The 21,970-nt window shown below is 34.1% G+C and overlaps 5 protein-coding genes across 5 annotated transcripts; 2 read left to right on the plus strand and 3 right to left on the minus strand.

Annotated features, from left to right (window-relative positions):
- Positions 1-170: 170 nt before the first annotated feature.
- On the plus strand, positions 171-2,599 carry LOC134256596 (cartilage matrix protein-like; the record flags this gene model as incomplete). Its single annotated transcript, XM_062739274.1, has 4 exons — positions 171-284; positions 438-551; positions 653-1,228; positions 1,433-2,599. Coding segments are annotated over 4 exons (1,439 nt in total), but the record flags the coding sequence as incomplete, so codon positions are not given.
- Positions 2,600-6,170: 3,571 nt separating this feature from the next.
- Positions 6,171-6,836, minus strand: LOC134256602 (uncharacterized). Its single transcript, XM_062739281.1, has one exon. The coding sequence runs from the start codon at positions 6,834-6,836 to the stop codon at positions 6,171-6,173; it is 666 nt and encodes a 221-aa protein (XP_062595265.1).
- Positions 6,837-9,892: 3,056 nt separating this feature from the next.
- On the plus strand, positions 9,893-11,663 carry LOC134256601 (von Willebrand factor-like). The gene is made up of 2 exons (XM_062739280.1): positions 9,893-10,255; positions 10,460-11,663. Exons 1-2 carry the CDS (start codon positions 10,027-10,029, stop codon positions 11,092-11,094), a joined length of 864 nt encoding a protein of 287 aa, XP_062595264.1. The 5' UTR covers positions 9,893-10,026; the 3' UTR covers positions 11,095-11,663.
- Positions 11,664-14,381: 2,718 nt separating this feature from the next.
- Positions 14,382-19,561, minus strand: LOC134256598 (uncharacterized). The gene is made up of 2 exons (XM_062739277.1): positions 19,379-19,561; positions 14,382-15,759 (listed from the first exon to the last, which is right to left on the minus strand). Exons 1-2 carry the CDS (start codon positions 19,396-19,398, stop codon positions 14,694-14,696), a joined length of 1,086 nt encoding a protein of 361 aa, XP_062595261.1. The 5' UTR covers positions 19,399-19,561; the 3' UTR covers positions 14,382-14,693.
- Positions 19,562-20,909: 1,348 nt separating this feature from the next.
- Positions 20,910-21,970, minus strand: LOC134256603 (uncharacterized). Its single transcript, XM_062739282.1, has 3 exons — positions 21,622-21,970; positions 21,181-21,344; positions 20,910-21,098 (listed from the first exon to the last, which is right to left on the minus strand). The coding sequence occupies exons 1-3, from the start codon at positions 21,770-21,772 to the stop codon at positions 20,910-20,912; spliced, it is 504 nt and encodes a 167-aa protein (XP_062595266.1). The 5' UTR covers positions 21,773-21,970.

The following is a 21,970-nucleotide window of genomic DNA, read 5'->3' on the forward strand; positions in this document are numbered from 1 at the left end:
AAGTGTTTGCCAAGAAGGTAATCTATGTTAGAAATATATCTTTTGATTTACTCCTTGATATTCATTCAATGTGAACTGAAAAATTGTTATGTTTATTCTCATTCTTTAACACAATATTATGCTAATAAAAAAATAAAATATCTTTCCATATTGTTTGATTCCAATTTTAGATGTGAATGAATGCAGGAACTTTCCCTGTCAAAACAATGGCGTGTGTACAAATTTTCAGGGAGGATTTGACTGTACTTGTAGGCCTGGGTTTACAGGAGCACTTTGTGAACTAGGTTTAACACTTATCTTTATTATTTTCCCTTATAACAAGTTAACATACACTGTAAAATATTGGATTTCTTTTATTTGTTTAATTCTTAGGGGATTTAGGGGTTAGATGGGAATGAATTCTAATTTTTTACAAAAATGTGCTTACTTTTTGGCAGACATAAATGAATGCTTATCTGGACCTTGCAAAAACAATGTTCCTTGCGTCAACACACATGGTTCGTATATATGCGCATGTGTGGATAATTGGGGTGGAAAGCATTGCGAAATAGGTAAGGAAACTTTCGAAACTTGCACCTTACCCCTTTCTGATATGAATTTTTTTAAATGTATGTATTTGTAATACATATTCAAATTGATAGTTATTTTTCAGACTTGTGTTGGACAAAACCAGCCCAGTTAGTATTTGTTGTTGACACTTCGCTCAGTACCACCGACAAAATACTTCAACAACAGAAAGACTTCATATCTGACGTCATTTCAAGAATTTCCCTCTCAAACGAAAAATTCAAAGTAGCGGTAGCATCATATGGAACAAATACAAGCATCGACATTGGGTTCGATTCCTACCAAAACAATAAAACAGTACTGCTGGAGCACGTCTCCAAAGTTTCAGTCAGGAATGGAAAAACGGACATTCATGACGCCTCATACAAGGTGAGAGATATCTTGAATGAAACCAAAGGGAGTAACCAGTTTGTCTTCTTCTTCACGGACGGGATGCCAACTGATCTACAACTAGCTATAAATGGAACAGGGGAGTTACGAGCACGTTTGCTGAACTCTAGCTTTAATAATGCTTTGTTGTTCGTGGCTTTTGGTGAAGACGTAAGACATGAGGGTTTAAAAAGATTGTCTGGAGATCCACATTATGATGATGTTTTCACGCATACTTCCATGGATCCGATGTATTACGCGATGAAGAGACTGGTAGATAGAAAATGTACAGGTAATGTACATATATTGATTGAAATACCCGGGTATTTACATGTAACTATATATTTTGGAAAACAGTTTGACAAAAATATCACTATAAATAGTACATCCATTCATTTAACCGTACCTTTACAGCTGTATACACTCTTATTCTTTTGTATAAATTCACTTTTCTTCTTTTTATTTTTTCGACCTGTTTATCAATTTATCTTTTCAGCATGTTTTCATCAATTTATGGTGGATCTTATGTTCGTTATTGACGTATCTTCAATTCTACCACAAGAAACATTCTCCGGTAGTTTAAGAGTCATCAACTCAATTTTAGAGCGCCTAAAACTTGTAACTTCTTTGGGACAAAATGAAACTCAATTTGGAGCTGTTTATTTTTCAAATGAACCTCACCTGTTAATGCACTTGAACGAGACATACGATTTTGATAGTTGTGCAAGCAGAATTATGGGAATAGAACAAGATTGCACAAGCTATCGGAATTCCTCTACAAATGTAGCAAGAGCTTTGGAATTTACACGAACCCATCTTTTGTCCCCCGAACACGGTGCTAGAAATTCATCTCGAAAACTTCTGATCCATATCTACACCGGATTTGATGTTAATATTACAGAGTCTGTGAAGGTGACACAGTCATTAACGAGGGACAATATTACCGTCTTTTCAATTGGAGTCGGAGACAAATACAAGGATGAAGACGTTTTATCTACTGCTTCCAGTGCATTTCATGCTTATTTTGCAGAATATACTGAAATGGACCAAAGCTGGAGGCTTACAGACACAGAATTAAACTTTATTAGCAAGATATACTCAATACTTTGTACGGAGAGGGTAAATGCTTAAAGCATTCTTTAAAATCGCAGCGACTTCATTAACTTGTACATTTATTGTCTTACAACTTCTTTGGAAAATGTTCAGAATATGTCTGAAAAAAAAGCAATAGCTTACAATAATTTCACAAATCAAGACCTTTATTTATTTATTGCATACTTATTTGTATTTTGAAATTATTATATTAAAATACTACTTTTCATTCAGCCTTTCCGATCAAAGTTTTACGTCGTTTGCAATATTGGTCGTCACATTAGTTTTTAACTCGCATGTTTTCTTGTCATCATTACAGTTTGTTCATGAATAATATGATAAGCGACACAGGTGTGTATAAATTTCCTACAATCCATAATGATTAAACTTTCAGAATTTTCATGTAATTCTTGTTCTTTACAATAAAACCCTGAAAATAAATAGAAACACCAGAGGATAAAATGTTCAAAAGCCTTAAGAGGAAGTCAAAACCGATTTCGATCTGTTAATTAATAACGGGTGACATTAATTGCGTAATGTGGACTGTTGCAAAACCATCCTTCACTTAGTTAATATTGTCTGATACAACTGTTTTTATTATACTTTCATGTTAAATACTAAAACATCAGACGCAGTTAACAATAAAATGTGACAACGGGTAACACAACGGTAATGCCACATGCATGGAAATTATGCGCGTACGGTTCAGTAGAATTCTCAAAATGTCAGTTGCGCAAAACCGAATTAACTTGACGTCAATAAAAGCTTGCGTCCGATATAGCTTTACATGCTTGCAAGTGTAGGAAACATGCTTGCGAGCCAGAAGTAACGAAACTTTATATGATAAATGACTCTAATTCGAGTATCAAACAAAGAATAAGGAGATTAGTGAACCGGTGAGTGTGAAAGCTTTCTATACATGAACGTAAAGACGATCGACGGTTTTTTTTCATTCATTAGACATTCAGTATGATAAAATCATTTACTTAATATTCAACCTCCGCTGACGCGTCGGTTGACAATGGTTTTCCTTGGGGTGTCAATTTCAAATGTTACCCTCCAAAACAGGCACCATTTATATACGATTACTGCAAATGACTATGGGACCTTTTAATCAAATCAAGTTTTTTAATGATTAAATATACTTCGAGGTACAATGTCATGTATATCACGAAAAACATGTCTTTCACTACAACGTTTGGTAAAATATGTCAGTTTCAACAAATTTCTCTTCAAAATAATGAGAATGCATTTGTTTTTTATTCCTTCCTTTACATATGAAAGAATGAAGATTTTCATTATTTTTCTCCGAATAAAATATTTTCCTTTGACATATATAGAAGATGCTTCTTTGGCAATATAATTTCATATATCAATTATAATATTCATTAGTATGCTTTACAATATGTGATCATTGTTAGCTATGCTTTAATTCTATTGCTACAATACACATGTTCAAACTTCAACATAAATTTTAAATCTGTTTCAGTGATATACCAGCAATTATCCTTCCATTTTTCGCTGAAGAAAGCATAGTAAGCACTGTATGCTGTCTGAAGAACATCTTTCTAGTCAAATTTTTCTCCAACACCAATAGATATCACAGTTACATTTTCATTTGTCAATCTTCTTGTTTTTAACAGATTTTGTTGTGTTTTTGTCATATCCTGTATACGTATGAATAATGTACTTTCGAGAATTTTTCCTACCTCAATTTTTTAATGACAGAGCTTCCGATGAAATGAAACGGAAACCCTTCGCAACATAAGGGGTAGAATTCATTTGTTTACAGTCTTGTTCTGATTTTAAGAAAAATCCAGCAAAATTGTTTATATCTTGCGACTGGTTCAGTCTTGTCATAAGTACTGATTCTGAAGAAATATGGACGGCACCGATTTGTAAGTCATTTTCACCGAACACAAAGTTTTGTTGAAGTTTTTGCAAATTGGTTTCACATTCACATTTACAAAAGTAGTTCCCCTTTGCAGGGTCAACCAGGGTCAACTGGCGTAAGGTACTGTTTTCCCTATATAACCTTACCAACTATTTGGGTCAGTATCTTAGAAATAAAATCTATATGAATATGTTAAATTTTTCATGTTGCCCCACACTCTGGCAATACAGGTACAGATCGAAATTGTCCGATAACGTGTGAAGATTAAAAATATTAACAGATAAGTTACAAAAGACAAAGTGGGGAAAATGAGCGTTACGCCGACAACGAGAGATAACTCTTAGGAATGTGAAATTCGCCTATATTGATAGACTAGAGGTAAAAGTAGTTTATCCTGTAGCGATGATGTATCAAGAGCCAAAATGAGATCAAATGACCTTTATTCTTTGCATGCTATAAGAGAAAAAATAATTAAAGTATTATATTTAGAATATAAATGTCTTGATATCAATATAATATCAATATTGTCGGAATATCCCTTTTTGTGTAATGCGGATACCTATGATTATACAATAGTGAATTTCCAAACGATAAAAACAAATTTAACTTGCACTTTACCGCAAATAGATATTTTTTTTCTAATCTTTGATTTAAATGAATTATTCTGATGAAAGTTTGTCTTTGAAAGTTAAAGTTTAGTCTTTAAAATTTTCATTCAAAATCATTTACACGTAGTTTTCTTGTTTAAGAAAAAGTAGCGAAAAAATATGAACGTACCAGAGCACTTGGCGTTCACCAGTTTCTTAAAAATATGATACAGAGCGTCCATGTTTGCATCACTTAAAACATTTTTTCCATCGCCATTTGAAGACAACCCGCGTAGACCTTCGTGACGTATATCTTCACCAACCTCAACAAGAATGACGTCATTCAATGGCATAGTTTGATACCTGGTCGAGTAATGCAATGCTTTTGTTATATGCGCAAAAAAGGGATATCAACTAGAGCATCAGATCCATAAGATACAAGTGCTATGTCAATTTTTTCTTCAGAAACTGTTATTCTTTTAATGACTTTGGAAACAAAATGCACTTGATCTTTCAAGATTGACTCCGTGGTGCTAAGGGAAGAATCCATTGCAAAAACTATCTGTGCATGGATTGTTTTGCATAAATCTATAAATATAAAATCATAAGAGTACTAATAGCGAGCGCAGCGAGCTCAATAGACCAACGTGTTAGAACAGAGGAAATTTGGAATTAAACCTACACATACGTCAAGCACATTTTTGTGTGAAACCTTCCCAAATTCCTGTACCACCCAATAACCTTTGCGCGAATAAATAAATAAATAAATAATAACGTAAATCATAACAGGCTTTCAGTTTGTAGAAATCTTTGAAAGAAACAAAAAATAACTCTGCAATGTCTTTCGACAAAAATTGCACTAGGTCTGTAGTATGCAGTTATGGAATGGGTACGAGGGAAATAGCAAACTTATGGCTCCCCGCTTTACGTTATTATTTTTTTTTGTATAGAGTAATTACAGATGAGGAAAAATAATTGATGCACTTCGATTGTTCAAATAATACCCAATAGCAGAGAAGAAGATTTTTTTTAAAAATTAATGTATCTTTACTAAATAATCGAAAGAGCCACGCCCTAACACCAAAGCCCCTGAAGTAGGGGCCATGAAATTTACAATTTCGGCAAAGGCATCAATGATTATCATAACCATGCATTTAGTTTGTTTAAATAATACCTAGGATCAGAGAAGAATCTCTAAGAATTAATGCATTTTTAAATTTTTACTATATACTCAATAGAGCCCTACCCCTAACACCAAAACCCCATGACCCAGGAAATTCTCAATTTAAAAAAAGCATCTTTGTGTATTAAAAGCATGCACTTAGTTTGTTTTAAATAAAACCAAGGAGCAGGAAAGAAGATGTTAAAAGAATTGATGTATTTTCACTAAATAATCAATAGAGCCAAGTCCTAACACCAGAGCCCCTGACCCAGGAGCCATGAAATTTTATTTTGGAAAAGGCATCAATGCTTATCATAACCATGCACTTAGTTTAATTAAATAGTACCCAGGAGCATTGTTATAATCCTTTTCGTAAAAAAAAATCTTCCATATCAAAGATTTCAAGTCAAATGAACTGAACAAACATGGTGCACACACATGCATAAAAAATTCTACAGTATGGAGTCAGATGACAAAATGATGTTCTTATTTCCTAGATTTATGGTTTTGTGAACACATGGACTCTTTGAAGTCCACTCCCTCTGTAGTGTTGTTTCCAGTTAGTGGCGAGATACGGGTATCTTATTTTTCCATAATATCGTCCACCATTATATCCAATATAGCCTTTTCCATTATCATACATTACTCCTATAGTCAGCGATCCCCCTTTCTTTGTAACACACCATGCCCTGGCGATTGCTATGATATCTCCCCAAGGATTAAGTCCATCGCCATATCTACCTAGTCCAGAATGTTCCACAGAGCTGAATGTTACCACAGCGTCAAATTCACCAAGTTTATTGTTCAGAAACGCCTTGCTAAATTCTCTAGGAGTGAAAGTTTTAATTTTTGGATGTAGGGATTTAATTTCTCCATATTCAAGAGTTACAACTTCTTTTGCTCCAGCCTCCAATACGCATGCCTCAACCCATGGATTCTCAGACCCTATAACTAAGACGCGTCCACCTTTGATGCCAAGAGCATGCCGCATCCCATCTCTTAACGCGTTTGTTTCGGAAATTCCATAATTTCCTCCTAAAGCCCCTCTCTTTGCCAGCGAGACCATTTGTTCTACGCTTGCTTTTGTCCATACTGGCGTTCTAGCCTTTTGGGCAAAGTATGGATTGTTAAAATAATAATCTGATACTGGCAGCCGAAAATTCATTGTAAAATCCTTGAGAAGTTTTTTTGGAATCTTTTTTGTTGCCACTTTCAAACCATGCCCTTTAATATCAATGTATTCATTTCTGAAAATTGCTATACAGTTTATTGGTGCCGTAACATGGTTAAAATACGGACCTGGAGTGCCAGGCCGTGACGTATTGCATAGTTGCCCACAGTCGCTTCGTATTACTTCTATTTCGGCATACGGTATACCATCAGGACCTTTAGGAAGAGGATTATATTTCCTGTAGGTTTCTGTTCGTGGAACAGGATCGAAGATGGGAGGGCTTTTTATGTACTGATCCCAATGGTTTTGCCACACGAAAAACATGAAACTGGCCATAATAACAAGAATTCCCAGCAAGCTGCATTTATTTCTTGAGACTTCTGTGATGGTTGCAATTCTGAAATGGAAAGGAAAATAATTATATAATTGAAACATGGTTTTGGTTTGGTATTTTGAGCCTCATTGTGTGAAAGTTTTCATGCTACCTTGTATATAAAATGTAATGGTCTTGTTTCTTAAAGGTAACACACTATGCAGATCGAAAAGGAAATGTATATTGATATTACATGAAGTTGACGTTTAAAAATCTTTTGCTAAATATTAGCATGTTTCGTACCCTATTTTCCCATAATTTTCACATAATTTTTATTGATTTAATTTTTGGTGTTGGATTTTTATTCAAAGGTTCTTTTGCTGAAAATGAATATTTTTTTAATTGATTATCGACTGGGCAATATCTATCACAATAGTGAGACTTGTCCCTAAATAAAATATTAAATGGGGAAAATGTCTTGTGTTAAAATTCAAATATCTGTACATGTATAATAACTTTCTCTTTAATTTACATCTGACAGCCATCTGGAGTTGAGGGGCAACTAGTAAAAAAACTTCTATGCAAATTTTGATCAGAAATAGATAACTTAAACCTTTCGCTAAGGCGAACAAAAAACCAGATGTATGCTAAATTTTATTTGCCAGAAGAATGAAAAATGAAGTCGTCGTTTAATCAACCCAATATTGAGTGATTGGTGCTATGATCATATCAGTTTCTCCAATTTCATGGATCACAATCTATTCCCCATTTTCTGCAGTGACGATGTGGAGTATCGTTATTTACATTCAAATTTTCCCTGAAATGAATTTAGACACTGTGTTGTAATAATAAAGTATGAAATGACCAAGAGTCATGTTTTGTCGACCTTGATGGATTGTATATTGTTTAACTCCCTCTCGAGAATTTCTAACTCACATTCTAACCACTGCACCACGCGGGCGACATGTCGACCTTGAAGTAAAACTTCAAACTTTACTATGATTTATTACCATATCTGTAAGGCTGAGCGTATAGAAACTAATCCATTACACAATACCAAGGCGGGTCGAGTTAAGTTAAGATCTCTGAAAGAAATTACCTCGTTATATTTTTTTACGTGTTGCAGTGGTAGAAAAAAAAATATTAACTGTGCCTTGCACAGTAAAGATGGTAAACACAATAAACTGTTGTGATTTGATAGGGGTATTAAAAGTTGCTAACTCTAAACCATGCACAAACATTTCTCTGCTGATCATGATCAGCCATAGCAAGTTTTTTCTACGTAAATTGGACATTCATGGTCGGTTTCAAAAGTCGTAAGAATGTTTTTTTTAAAGAAGATTGGCACGTTAAAATCTCAAATCGGCACTGAAAAATGATTCAAGTTAGATTAGTTCTTGACACATTACAACATTGGATAATAATATTTCTTGTGAATAAACCTTGTGAAGAAAATAAGGATGGCCAGTAAGACTCATGTGAGCACTGTGACCGATAGGCCTTTAGATTAATTTTGTTCTTGTATGTGCATGTGTCTTGTATCAGATCATCTGATTAAAATAATTAATTCAACCACTTAATGTTAAAATCCGTTTCTTGGTTATGCAAGTACTTAACCTCCCATTGTGTTATGCCATTATATCCTGCTATATATATTAAAAATACTGAACGGAACTTATAGTCATCTATAGCTACATTCATTTCTTTTGACAGATGAGAAAGATGAATAGAGTCCTTAAGCTACCAATTGTTTTCACACACCTTAAATATATGGATGAATATACAGATGGACGGAATACTAAAAAAAACTGATTGACAGATAATCAAATGCATTTGAAAATTCATTTTCACTGTCGAAAAAAAAGCAATTTATACAGGTATTTGAAACTTATAAATGTAACTAGTATTCACTAAAATTTGGTTGTTGAATCTTTAAATTATGTTAGATTAATCCCTCTTTGTGTTTAGTAGGAGCAAGTGAATGTCATATAAAGGTATCGTTAGCATTTTATCCTCGGACTCAATCGTATAAAGCGATGAGAATTGTTCCAAAGCCACATAATTTTTAATAAATAAGAGAAATATAAGGAAAATGTATCTAAGTTCAGTGTTGACAAAATACAATGGAAAAAATATGAATTAAAAAAATAAATACCTTGATGATGAAATATTCATTTCTCCCTCAACTCCAGTTTGAATATTGTTAAATAAAAATGCAATCTATATTTTGTAATATAAGTTTTGTCATACATAAAGCCTTGAAAACGTCAGTTATGTCGGACTAAAGCAACCTCTAAACATGGCTTATAAGTCAGAATAAATTCTGCTTCAGATCACTTACCCGGTCTCACATGGGAAATAGATACTTAAGATCCAGGATCAAAAGCAACCCTGGAACATGAAAGTGCATATCTAGAGGCATCTAGGACTGCAATTAGGGATGTACATTTATTTACTAGACTTGCTTCTAGAATATTTGCCTAGATTTTATCTCTTTGGCTTTGTATACATTTTTATATGCATAATCCTTGCTAATTGTCACCATTGGGCAAAGTTAACAAGCTCATATACCCCACGCTCCACCAAAACTCGAAGTGCTGAATTTGTCGGGAAAAATAAAGGAATCCGAATTTCCTGGTAATATGCACAAACGAAAAATTCAAAGTAGCGGTAGCATCATATGGAACAAATACAAGCATCGACATTGGGTTCGATTCCTACCAAAACAGTAAAACAGTACTGCTGGAGCACGTCTCCAAACTTTCAGTCAGGAATGGAAAAACGGACATTCATGACGCCTCATACAAGGTGAGAGATATCTTGAATGAAACCAAAGGGAGTAACCAGTTTGTCTTCTTCTTCACGGACGGGATGCCAACTGATCTACAACTAGCTATAAATGGAACAGGGGAGTTACGAGCACGTTTGCTGAACTCTAGCTTTAATAATGCTTTGTTGTTCGTGGCTTTTGGTGAAGACGTAAGACATGAGGGTTTAAAAAGATTGTCTGGAGATCCACATTATGATGATGTTTTCACGCATACTTCCATGGATCCGATGTATTACGCGATGAAGAGACTGGTAGATAGAAAATGTACAGGTAATGTACATATATTGATTGAAATACCCGGGTATTTACGTGTAACTATATATTTTGGAAAACAGTTTGACAAAAATATCACTATAAATAGTACATCCATTCATTTAACCGTACCTTTACAGCTGTATACACTCTTATTCTTTTGTATAAATTCACTTTTCTTCTTTTTATTTTTTCGACCTGTTTATCAATTTATCTTTTCAGCTTGTTTTCATCAATTTATGGTGGATCTTATGTTCGTTATTGACGTATCTTCAATTCTACCACAAGAAACATTCTCCGGTAGTTTAAGAGTCATCAACTCAATTTTAGAGCGCCTAAAAGTTGTAACTTCTTTGGGACAAAATAAAACTCAATTTGGAGCTGTTTATTTTTCAAATGAACCTCACCTGTTAATGCAATTGAACGAGACATACGATTTTGATAGTTGTGCAAGCAGAATTATGGGTATAGAACAAGATTGTACAAGCTTTCGGAATTCCTCTACAAATGTAGCAAGAGCTTTGGAATTTACACGAACCCATCTTTTGTCCCCCGAACACGGTGCCAGAAATTCATCTCGAAAACTTCTGATCCATATGTACACCGGATTTGATGCTAATATTACAGAGTCTGTGAAGGTGACACAGTCATTAACGAGGGATGATATTACCATCTTTTCAATTGGAGTCGGAGACAAATACAAAGATGAAGACGTTTTATCTACTGCTTCCAGTGCATTTCATGCTTATTTTGCAGAATATACTAAAATGGACCAAAGTTGGAGGCTTACAGACACAGAATTAAACTTTATTAGCAAGATATACTCAATACTTTGTACGGAAAGGGTAAATGCTTAAAGCAACCTTAAAATGGCAGCGACTTCATTCACTTATACATTTATTGTCTTACAACTTCTTTGGAAAATGTTCAGAATATATCTGAAAAAGCAATAGCTTACAATAATTCCACGAATCAAGACCTTTATTTATTGCATACTTATTTGTATTTTTAAATTATTATATTAGATTACTACTTTTCCTTCAGCCTTTCCTGTCAAAGTTTTACGTCGTTTGCAATATTGGTCGTCACATTAGTTTTTAACTCGCATGTTTTCTTGTCATCATTACAGTTTGTTCATGAATAATATGATAAGCGACACAGGTGTGTATAAATTTCCAACAATCCATAATGATTAAACTTTCAGAAATCTCATGTAATTCTTGTTCTTTACAATAAAACCCTGAAAATAAAAAGAAACATCAGAGGATAAAATGTTCAAAAGCCTTAAAAGGAAGTCAAAACCGATTTCGATCTGTTAATTAATAGCGGGTGACATTAATTGCGTAAAATGGACTGTTGCAAAACCGTCCTTCATTTACTTAATATTCTCTGATACAACTGTTTTGATTACTGCAAATGACTATGGGAACTTTTAATCAAATTAAGTTTTTTAATGATTAAATATACTTCGAGGTACAATGTCATGTATATCACAAAAAACATGTCTTTCACTGCAACGTTTGGCAAAATATGTCAGTTTCAACAAATTTCTCTTCAAAATAATGAGAATGCATTTGTTTTTTATTCCTTCCTTCACATATGAAAGAATGAAGATTTTCATTATTTTTCTCCGAATAAAATATTTCCCTTTGACATATATAGAAGATGCTTCTTTGGCAATATGATTTCATATATCAATTATAATATTCATTAGTATGCTTTACAATATGTGATCATTGTTAGCTATGCTTTAATTCTATTGCTACAATATACATGTACATGTTCAAACTTCAACATAAATTTAAATCTGTTTCAGTGATATACCAGCAATTATCCTTCCATTTTTCGCTGAAGAAAGCATAGTAAGCTCTGTATGCTGTCTGAAGAACATCTTTCTAGTCAATTTTTTCTCCAATACCAATAGATATCACTGTTACATTTTCATTTGTCAATCTTCTTGTTTTTAACAGATTCTGTTGTGTTTTTGTCATATCCTGTATACGTATGAATAATGTACTTTCGAGAATTTTTCCTACCTCAATTTTTTAATGACAGAGCTTCCGATGAAATGAAACGGAAACCCTTCGCAACATAAGGGGTAGAATTTATTTGTTTACAGTCTTGTTCTGATTTTAAGAAAAATCCAGCAAAATTGTTTACATCTTGCGACTGGTTCAGTCTTGTCATAAGTACTGATTCTGAAGAAATATGGACGGCACCGATTTGTAAGTCATTTTCACCGAACACAAAGTTTTGTTGAAGTTTTTGTAAATTGGTTTCACATTCACATTTACAAAAGTAGTTCCCCTTTGCAGGGTCAACCAGGGTCAACTGGCGTAAAATACTGTTTTCCCTCTATAACCTTACCAACTATTTGGGTCAGTATCTTAGGAATAAAATCTATATGAATATGTTAAATTTTTCATGTTGCCCCACACTCTGGCAATACAGGTACAGACCGAAATTGTCCGATAACGTGTGAAGATTAAAAACATTAACAGATAACTTACAAAGGACAAAGTGGGGAAAATGAGCGTTACGCCGACAACGAGAGATAACTCTTAGGAATGTGAAATTCGCCTATATTGATAGACTAGAGGTAAAAGTAGTTTATCCTGTATCGATGATGTATCAAGAGCCAAAATGAGATCAAATGACCTTTGTCCTTTGCATGCTATCAGAGAAAAAATAATTAAATTATTATATTTAGAATATAAATGTCTTGATATCAATATAATATCAATATTGTCGGAATATCAATTTTTGTGTAATGCGGATACCTATGATTATACAATAGTGAATTTCCAAACGATAAAAACAACTTACACTTTACCGCGAATAGATATTTTTTTCTAATCTTTGATTTAAATGAATTATTCTGATGAAAGCTTGTCTTTGAAAGTTAAAGTTTAATCTTTAAAATTTTCATTCAAAATCATTTACATGTAGTTTTCTTGTTTAAAAAAGTAGCGAAAAAAATATGAACGTACCAGAGCACTTGGCCTTTACCAGTTTCGTAAAAATATGATACAGAGCGTCCATGTTTGCATCACTTAAAACATTTTTGCCATCGCCATTTGAAGATAACCCGCGTAGGCCTTCGTGACGTATATCTTCACCAACCTCAACAAGAATGACGTCATTCAATGGCATAGTTTGATACCTGGTCGAGTAATGCAATGCTTTTGTTACATGCGCAAAAAGGGATATCAACTAGTGCATCAGATCCATAAGATGCAAGCGCTATGTCAAATTTTTCTATAGAAACTGTTATTCTTTTAATGACTTTGGAAACAAAATGCACTTGATCTTTCAAGATTGACTCCTTGGTGCTAAGGGAAGAATCCATTGCAAAAACTATCTGTGCATGGATTGTTTTTCATAAATCTACAAATATAAAATCATAAGAGTACTAATAGCGAGCGCAGCGAGCTCAATAGACCAACACGTAAGAACAGAGGAAATTTGAAATTAAATCTACACATACGTCAAGCACATATTTGTGTGAAACCTTCCCAAATTCCTGTACCACCCAATAACCTTTGCTCGAATAAATAAATAAATAATAGCGTAAATCAGAAAAAGGCTTTCAGTTTGTAGAAATCTTTGAAAGAAACAAAAAATTACTCTGCAATGTCTTTCGACAAAAATTGCACTAGGTCTATAGTATGCAGTTATGGAATGGGTACGAGGGAAATAGCAAATTTATGGCTCCCCGCTTTACGTTATTATTTATTTTGTATAGAGTAATTACAGAAGAGGAAAAATAATTTATGCACTTAGATTGTTCAAATAATACCCAATAGCAGAGAAGAAGATTTTTAAGAAATTAATGTATTTTAACTAAATAATCGAAAGAGCCACGCCCTAACACCAAAGCCCCTGAACCAGGGGCCATGAAATTCACAATTTCGGCAAAGGCATCAATGATTATCATAACCATGCATTTAGTTTGTTTAAATAATACCTAGGATCAGAGAAGAATCTCTAAGAATTAATGCATTTTTAAATTTTTACTATATACTTAATAGAGTCCTACCTCTAACACCAAAACCCCATGACCCATGAAATTCTCAATCTAAAAAAAAGCATCTTTGTGTATTAAAAGCATGCACTTAGTTTGTTTTAAATAAAACCAAGGAGCAGGAGAGAAGATTTTAAAAGAATTGATGTATTTTCACTAAATAATCAATAGAGCCAAGTCCTAACACCAGAGCCCATGACCCAGGAGCCATGAAATTTTTATTTTGGAAAAGGCATCAATGCTTATCATAACCATGCACTTAGTTTAATTAAATAGTACCCAGGAGCATTGTTATAATCCTTTTCGTAAAAAAAAATCTTCCATATCAAAGATTTCAAGTCAAATGAACTGAACAAACATGGTACACACACATGCATAAAAAATTCTACAGTATGGAGTCTGATGACAAAATGATGTTCTTATTTCCTAGATTTATGGTTTTGTGAACACATGGACTCTTTGAAGTCCACTCCCTCTGTAGTGTTGTTTCCAGTTAGTGGCGAGATACGGGTATCTTATTTTTCCATAATATCGTCCACCATTATATCCAATATAGCCTTTTCCATTATCAAACATTACTCCTATAGTCAGCGATCCCCCTTTCTTTGTAACACACCATGCCCTGGCGATTGCTATGATATCTCCCCAAGGATTAAGTCCATCGCCATATCTACCAAGTCCAGAATGTTCCACCGAACTGAATGTTACCACAGCATCAAATTCACCAAGTTTATTGTTCAGAAACGCCTTGCTAAATTCTCTAGGAGTGAAAGTTTTAATTTTTGGATGTAGGGATTTAATTTCTCCATATTCAAGAGTTACAACTTCTTTTGCTCCAGCCTCCAATACGCATGCCTCAACCCATGGATTCTCAGACCCTATAACTAAGACGCGTCCACCTTTGATGCCAGGAGCATGCCGCATTCCATCTCTTAACGCGTTTGTTTCGGAAATTCCATAATTTCCTCCTAAAGCCCCTCTCTTTGCCAGCGAGACCATTTGTTCTACGCTTGCTTTTGTCCATACTGGCGTTCTAGCCTTTTGGGCAAAGTATGGATTGTTATAATAATAATATGATACTGGCAGCCGAAAATTCATTGTAAAATCCTTGAGAAGTTTTTTTGGAATCTTTTTTGGTGCCACTTTCAAACCATGCCCTTTATCAATGTATTCATTTCTGAAAATTGCTATACAGTTTATTGGTGCCGTAACATGGTTAAAATACGGACCTGGAGTGCCAGGCCGTGACGTATTGCATAGTTGCCCACAGTCGCTTCGTATTACTTCTATTTCGGCATACGGTATACCATCAGGACCTTTGGGAAGAGGATTATATTTCCTGTAGGTTTCTGTTCGTGGAGCAGGATCGAAGATGGGAGGGCTTTTTGTGTACTGATCCCAATGGTTTTGCCACACGAAAAACATGAAACTGGCCATAATAACAAGAATTCCCAGCAAGCTGCATTTCTTTCTTGAGACTTCTATAATGGTTGCAATTCTGAAATGAAAAGGAAAATAATTATATAATTGAAACATGGTTTTGGTTTGGTATTTTGAGCCTCATTGTGTGAAAGTTTTCATGCTACCTTGTATATAAAAGGTAATGGTCTTGTTTCTTAAATGTAACACACTATGCAGATCGAAAAGGAAATGACGAAATGTATATTGATATTACATGAAGTTGACGTTTAAAAATCTTTTGCTAAATATTAGCATGTTTCGTACCCTATTTTCCCATAATTTTCCCATAATTTTTATTGATTTAATTTGGCGTTGAATTTTTATTCAAAGGTTCTTTTGCTGAAAATTAATATTTTTTTAATTGATTATCGACTGGGCAATATCTATCACAATAGTGAGACTTGTCCCTAAATAAAATATTAAATGGGGAAAATGTCTTGTGTTAAAATTCAAATATCTGTACATGTATAATAACTTTCTCTTTAATTTACATCTGACAGCCATCTGGAGTTGTGGGGCAACTAGTAAAAAAACTTCTATGCAAATTTTGATCAGAAATAGATAACTTAAGCCTTTCGCTAAGGCGAACTAAAAACCAGATGTATGCTAAATTTTATTTGCCAGAAGAATGAACAAGAGGCCCATGGGCCACATCGCTCACCTGAGAAGCTTTGACCATTCTGTTCTTTACCAGATTTCCCCCTTGTAATACATAATGCATCCCCACCCTACCCCACTGATCATAATTAAGACATTTTGAAATCTACACTACCCCATGATCCTTCCATGGGCACATATGTTTCAGCTTTTCTGGCCCAGTGGTTCTTGAGAAGAAGATTTTCAAAGATTTTTCATATATATATCTATGTAAAACTTTGATTCCCTATTGTGGCCCCGCCCTTCCCCCGGGGGTCATGATTTGAAAAATTTAGAATCTACACTATACCAGGATGCTTCCACATAAGTTTCAGCTTTTCTGGCCCAGTGTTTCTTGAGAAGAAGATTTTCAAAGATTTTCCTATATATTTCTATATAAAACTTTGATTCCCCATTGTGGCCCCACCCTTCCCCCAGGGGTCATGATTTGAACAATTTAGAATCTACACTATACCAGGATGCTTCCACATAAGTTTCAGCTTTTCTGGCTCAGTGGTTCTGGAGAAGAAGATTTTCAAAGATTTTTCCTATATATTTCTATGTAAAACTTTGATTCCCCATTATGGCCCCACCCTTCCCCCGGGGGTCATGATTTGAATAATTTAGAATCTACACTACCTCAGGATGCTTCCACATAAGTTTCAGCTTTTCTGGCCCAGTGGTTCTTGAGAAGAAGATTTTTTAATGACCCCACCCTATTTTTGTCTTTTCTTGATTATCTCCCCTGATGAGGGGACTTGGCCCTTTATTTTAACAATTTAAATTCCCCTTCACCCAAGGATGCTTTGTACCAAGTTTGGTCAAAATTGGCCCAGTGGTTCTTGAGAAGAAGTAGAAAATGTGAAAAGTTTACAGACGGACAGACAGACGGACAGACGGACAGACGGACGGACGGACGACGGACAAAATGTGATCAGAAAAGCTCACTTGAGCATTCGGCTCAGGTGAGCTAAAAACGAATTCATCGTTCAGTCAACCCAATATTGAGTGATTGGTGCTATGATCATATCAGTTTCTCCAATTTCATGGATCACAATCTATTCCCATTTTCTGCAGTGACGATGTGGAGTATCGTTATTTACATTCAAATTTTCCTTGAAATGAATTTAGACACTGTGTTGTAATAATAAAGTATGAAATGACCAAGAGTCATGTTTTGTCGACCTTGATGGATTGTATATTGTTTTACTCCCTCTCGAGAATTTCTAACTCACGTTCTAACCACTGCACCACGCGGGCGACATGTCAACCTTGAAGTAAAACTTCAAACTTTAATATGATTTATTACCATATCTGTAAGGCTGAGCGTATAGAAACTAATCCATTACACAATACCAAGGCGGGTCGAGTTAAGTTAAGGAAAGAAATTACCTCGTTATATTTTTTACGTGTTGCAGAGGTAGAAAAAAAATATTAACCGTGCCTTGCATTGTACAGTAAAGGTGGTAAACAAGTTTTTTTTCTACATGAATTGGACATTCATGCTCAGTTTCAAAAGTCGTAAGAATTTTGTTTTAAAAAGACGATTGGCACGTTAAAACCTCAAATCGGCACTGAAAATGATTCAAGTTAGATTAGTTCTTGACACATTACAACATTGGATAATAATATTTCTTGTGAATAAGCCTTGTGAAGAAAATAAGGATGGCCAGTAAGATTCATGTGAGCGCTGTGACCGATAGGCCTTTAGATTAATTTTGTTCTTGTATATGCATGTGTCTTGTATCAGATCATCTGACTGAAATAATTAATTCAACCACTTAATGTTAAAATGCGTTTCTTGGTTATGCAAGTACTTAACCTCCCATTGTGTTATATATCCTGCCATTATATCTTGCTATATATATTAAAAATACTGAACGGAACTTATAGTCATCTATAGCTACATTCATTTCTTTTGACAGATGAGAAAGATGAATAGAGTCCTTAAGCTACCAATTGTTTTCACACAACTTAAATATATGGATAAATATACAGATGGACAGAATACTAAAAAGAAACTGTGTGAACCAATGAGAAGGAAAATAATTTTTTCTAAGAATTTATTTAACAGTTATGAAATTATGAAAGAATACAAACAATGATCGTATAGTGGTTAAGAGAAAAGATAAAATGGCTCGTGATCGTATAGTGTCTCTACCTCCTAGAACGTAGCTCCAAAGAGCCCCGCTCTGAGAAGTGCGGCCCAGATGAGAGCGAGAGAGTGAGCTAGAGCAAAGAATATCTCGAAGATCGCCGTAGATAGTATTTATAATATACAATACATAATAATCATTTGCATATACGATAAACAAGTTATTCAATAAATGGGTCTAAATCCTGGAATTTTGACAAAACAATTTATAATCTAAACATAAGTTTTTGTAAACTGGTAGTCAGTGTCCTTGTATTAGGCAAAAGTAAGTATAACTTTAATATAAACTTTAATAATGTTCAGTTATTGTTCCTGGATTGATGTCCGTAGATAGATAAACATCCTGGTATGTTATATAGTCCTTAATCCGATTAACTTGTTTGTTTACTTTTACGGAAAAGTCTTACACTTCTGTATCCTTCTTGAATTAGGGGTCAGTGCACTCTATCACGAGTACATTTTAATAAAATTATTTTATTTTCTTGATTAAAATAATTGTCTCAAATCCTATAGGTTTACATTTGACAGATAATCAAATGCATAAAAAAAATTCATTTTCACTGTCGAAAAAAAAGCAATTTATAAAGGTATTTGAAACTTATACATGTAACTAGTATTCACTAAAATTTGGTTGTTGAATCTTTAAATTATGTTAGATTAATCCCTCTTTGTGCTTAGTAGGAGCAAGTGAATGTCATATAAAGGCATCGTTAGCATTTTATCCTCGGACTCAATCGTATAAAGCGATGAGAATTGTTCCAAAGCCACATAATTTTTAATAAATAAGAGAAATATAAGGAAAATGTATCTAAGTTCAGTGTTAACAAAATACAAAGGAAAAAATATGAATTAAAAAACTAAATACCTTGATGATGAAATATTCATTTCTCCCTCAACTCCGGTTTGAATATTGTTAAATAAAAATGCAATCTATATTTTGTAATATAAGTTTTGTCATACATAAAGCCTGGAAAACGTCATTTATGTCGGACTAAAGCAACCTCTAAACATGGCTTATAAGTCAGAATAAATACTGCTTCAGATCACTTACCCGGTCTCACAGGAAATAGATTAAGGTAATTCCATCCTCCTATGATGTCATAGGTTTTTGCAAAAACTGTAATTAGTTTACATTCATACCTAATAGAACAATATCTCTTGGAAGAATGCTTTACAATAGGTGCAATAATAAATATTGTTAAGTTAAAGAATTTGAAAAATGCATTTTTTCTATACTTAATCAATTATTTAATCTTTAAAAAATGTTGATAAGGGCAATAACTCCTTCTAGGGTCTCTTCATTCAGGCATTTGCTTTATTGTAAAATAGTTTCCCTGATATTCACAATTCAAAAGTATCTTTTAAGTAGGAAATATTTAGGAACATTCAGCATCAGAATTATGCATTTTAACCAGTTTTTACATATTTTTCATAATACTGTTTACAAAAAATGTGCGATTTTTTACGTTGACATACACTTCTGTTTATTTATGTTTCGTATCTTAAATAATATGGTGACCTATACATTTTTTGTAATAATTGGAAAATTTAAAGTATATTAAATGAAAATGAATGCAGTTTTTGTACTTTGAACCTATAAAATTGTGAGGGGGAAAATACCTTAAGAAATATAGGCATAACACTTGGAACGTCTTCTAGTTTGGTCATCTCAAGGAATCTCAACCTTCTCCATTTTCCTTTTAACAAACCAAATGCTCTTTCAATCATCTGACGAGTGTTGGAGTGTATGAAGTTGTACCTTTTGTGACACTCGGCCAGATTTCTTGTATATTTATATGGTGTTAAAATCCAACTGAAATGCAATACAAATAACTTGTACATAAAAATAATGTACATGATTTTCAAATCAAGATTTGTTTGTAAAATACTGATGCCCTCATGTGGCATCTTATGACGAGGGTTGAATTCTTTCAAATGCATATCAAACTCAAAACGTCAATGTCAAATGTCAAAAGTGTTGGTACCGAAAGGAGGGCCTTGTTACAAGGAATATACATGTGAAATATGAAAGACATAATTCTAGCTGTTCAAAAGTTATGACCAAGGTTGAAGTATTAAAAATGGGTCATACTCTTAGGTGAAGGTCAAAAGGTGAAAATATTTATACCAGATGAAAGTCATAGCTTGTACTGTTCAAAAGTTATGGCTAAGGTTAAAGAGTGTTATCTTTTTTTTTGTAGAAGTAGATCGAATTCCAAGGTCAAGAAGTTAAATTTGGTCTTGTCAAAGGGAATACACCTGTGAAATATGAAAGCCATAGCCCTACCCACTCAATAGTTTATGGGCTAGGTTAAAGTTAACTACAGACAGACAAAAACACTATATCCCAGGATCTTTCGATCCAGAGACGTAAAGAATATAATCTGCCCGTTTCTTTAAATGAATGTTGATTTTAATAACCTTTGCAGTGGATGTGCTGCATCTCCAACAATATGTGTATCGCCAGGAAAGAGGTTTTCGTTGGCCTCATAAAGGGGTGAATTTTTTAAGACCCTTGCATCGTGTACAGAACCAGGCCATCCGGATACAATGTCCGTGAACCGCAAAGTATGATCACACACTGCCTAAAAAGTAAAATGAATGGATTAAATCACAGGAATCATGGAGGCAATTAATATTATTTTTGAAACCGAATTATATGTTCACCTGTAAAATAACCGAATAGTCCCGTTTCCTATTCAGATAAGACATGGGATGGTATTTTTCTTGTGGAGCTTTTATCTGAATGTGACATCCGTCGACAGCCCCTAAAACTCGAGGGAAACCCATGAGGTTTTCAAAGCCTTCAATGACTTCATTTACCCTAGCTCCTGTAACGATAAATTCCAGTTTTATTATTTTACTGAATAATTTTTAAAAAAAGGGGGAGCACTTGGAAATGCTCCGTATAATTTTTAGATATATTGTTTACTGTAGAAAAGAAAAATACTTTTACTTCCCCCAATGATAATGTCATATTTTTTGTGAAGGGTTTTTGCTTAGCATTGCCGGCCCCTTATTAAAAGTTGACAATGAAAGCTTATAAATGAACACCTATTTTTACACACACACACACACACACACACACACACACACAAATGCACTAACCAGTAGGCCACTTGATTTTTTCTACAGACAGGCATTGTAAAGCGGTACATGTCCGCATGAAGCATCTGTACACGGAGGAATAAGTGACGTGTAACCTGTCACTTATTTGTCTGTACCCTTCCATGTTGGCCAGCATCCATATAGAAATCATTATTTGTTTTGAAGGTTCAATGATTTCTCTGCCATGATCATGTTCTTTTGGGATGTGGCCTGTTGACAGTATCTGTTAATTCAATAAAGTTTACTTCAATGATATTTTGGATTTTTTTTTTTAAGTCACCTCCCCCCTTTCACCATATTTGTACCTTAACCATACATAAATTTCATAACCGGTTATTCATTTTTTATT

This window comes from Saccostrea cucullata, unplaced genomic scaffold (assembly GCF_032062105.1).
Source record: "Saccostrea cucullata isolate Sc308-1 unplaced genomic scaffold, CSIRO_AGI_Scuc_v1 ctg7276, whole genome shotgun sequence".
Lineage (NCBI taxonomy): Eukaryota > Metazoa > Mollusca > Bivalvia > Ostreida > Ostreidae > Saccostrea > Saccostrea cuccullata.

What these genes read in the sequence shown, in the direction of transcription:
- LOC134256602 (XM_062739281.1), bottom strand. Translation starts at nt 6,836, where the DNA reads ATGAATTTTCGGCTGCCAGTATCAGATTATTATTTTAACAATCCATAC.
- LOC134256601 (XM_062739280.1), top strand. Translation starts at nt 10,027, where the DNA reads ATGCCAACTGATCTACAACTAGCTATAAATGGAACAGGGGAGTTACGA. An exon ending in GGTAGATAGAAAATGTACAG is followed by an intron (nt 10,256 to 10,459) that starts GTAATGTACATA and finishes TTATCTTTTCAG; the next exon opens with CTTGTTTTCATCAATTTATG.
- LOC134256598 (XM_062739277.1), bottom strand. Translation starts at nt 19,398, where the DNA reads ATGAATATTTCATCATCAAG. An exon ending in ATGAATATTTCATCATCAAG is followed by an intron (nt 15,760 to 19,378) that starts GTATTTAGTTTT and finishes TTTTCATTTCAG; the next exon opens with AATTGCAACCATTATAGAAG.
- LOC134256603 (XM_062739282.1), bottom strand. Translation starts at nt 21,772, where the DNA reads ATGATTTCTATATGGATGCTGGCCAACATGGAAGGGTACAGACAAATA. An exon ending in AAAAATCAAGTGGCCTACTG is followed by an intron (nt 21,345 to 21,621) that starts GTTAGTGCATTT and finishes TTATCGTTACAG; the next exon opens with GAGCTAGGGTAAATGAAGTC. An exon ending in ACTATTCGGTTATTTTACAG is followed by an intron (nt 21,099 to 21,180) that starts GTGAACATATAA and finishes TTTACTTTTTAG; the next exon opens with GCAGTGTGTGATCATACTTT.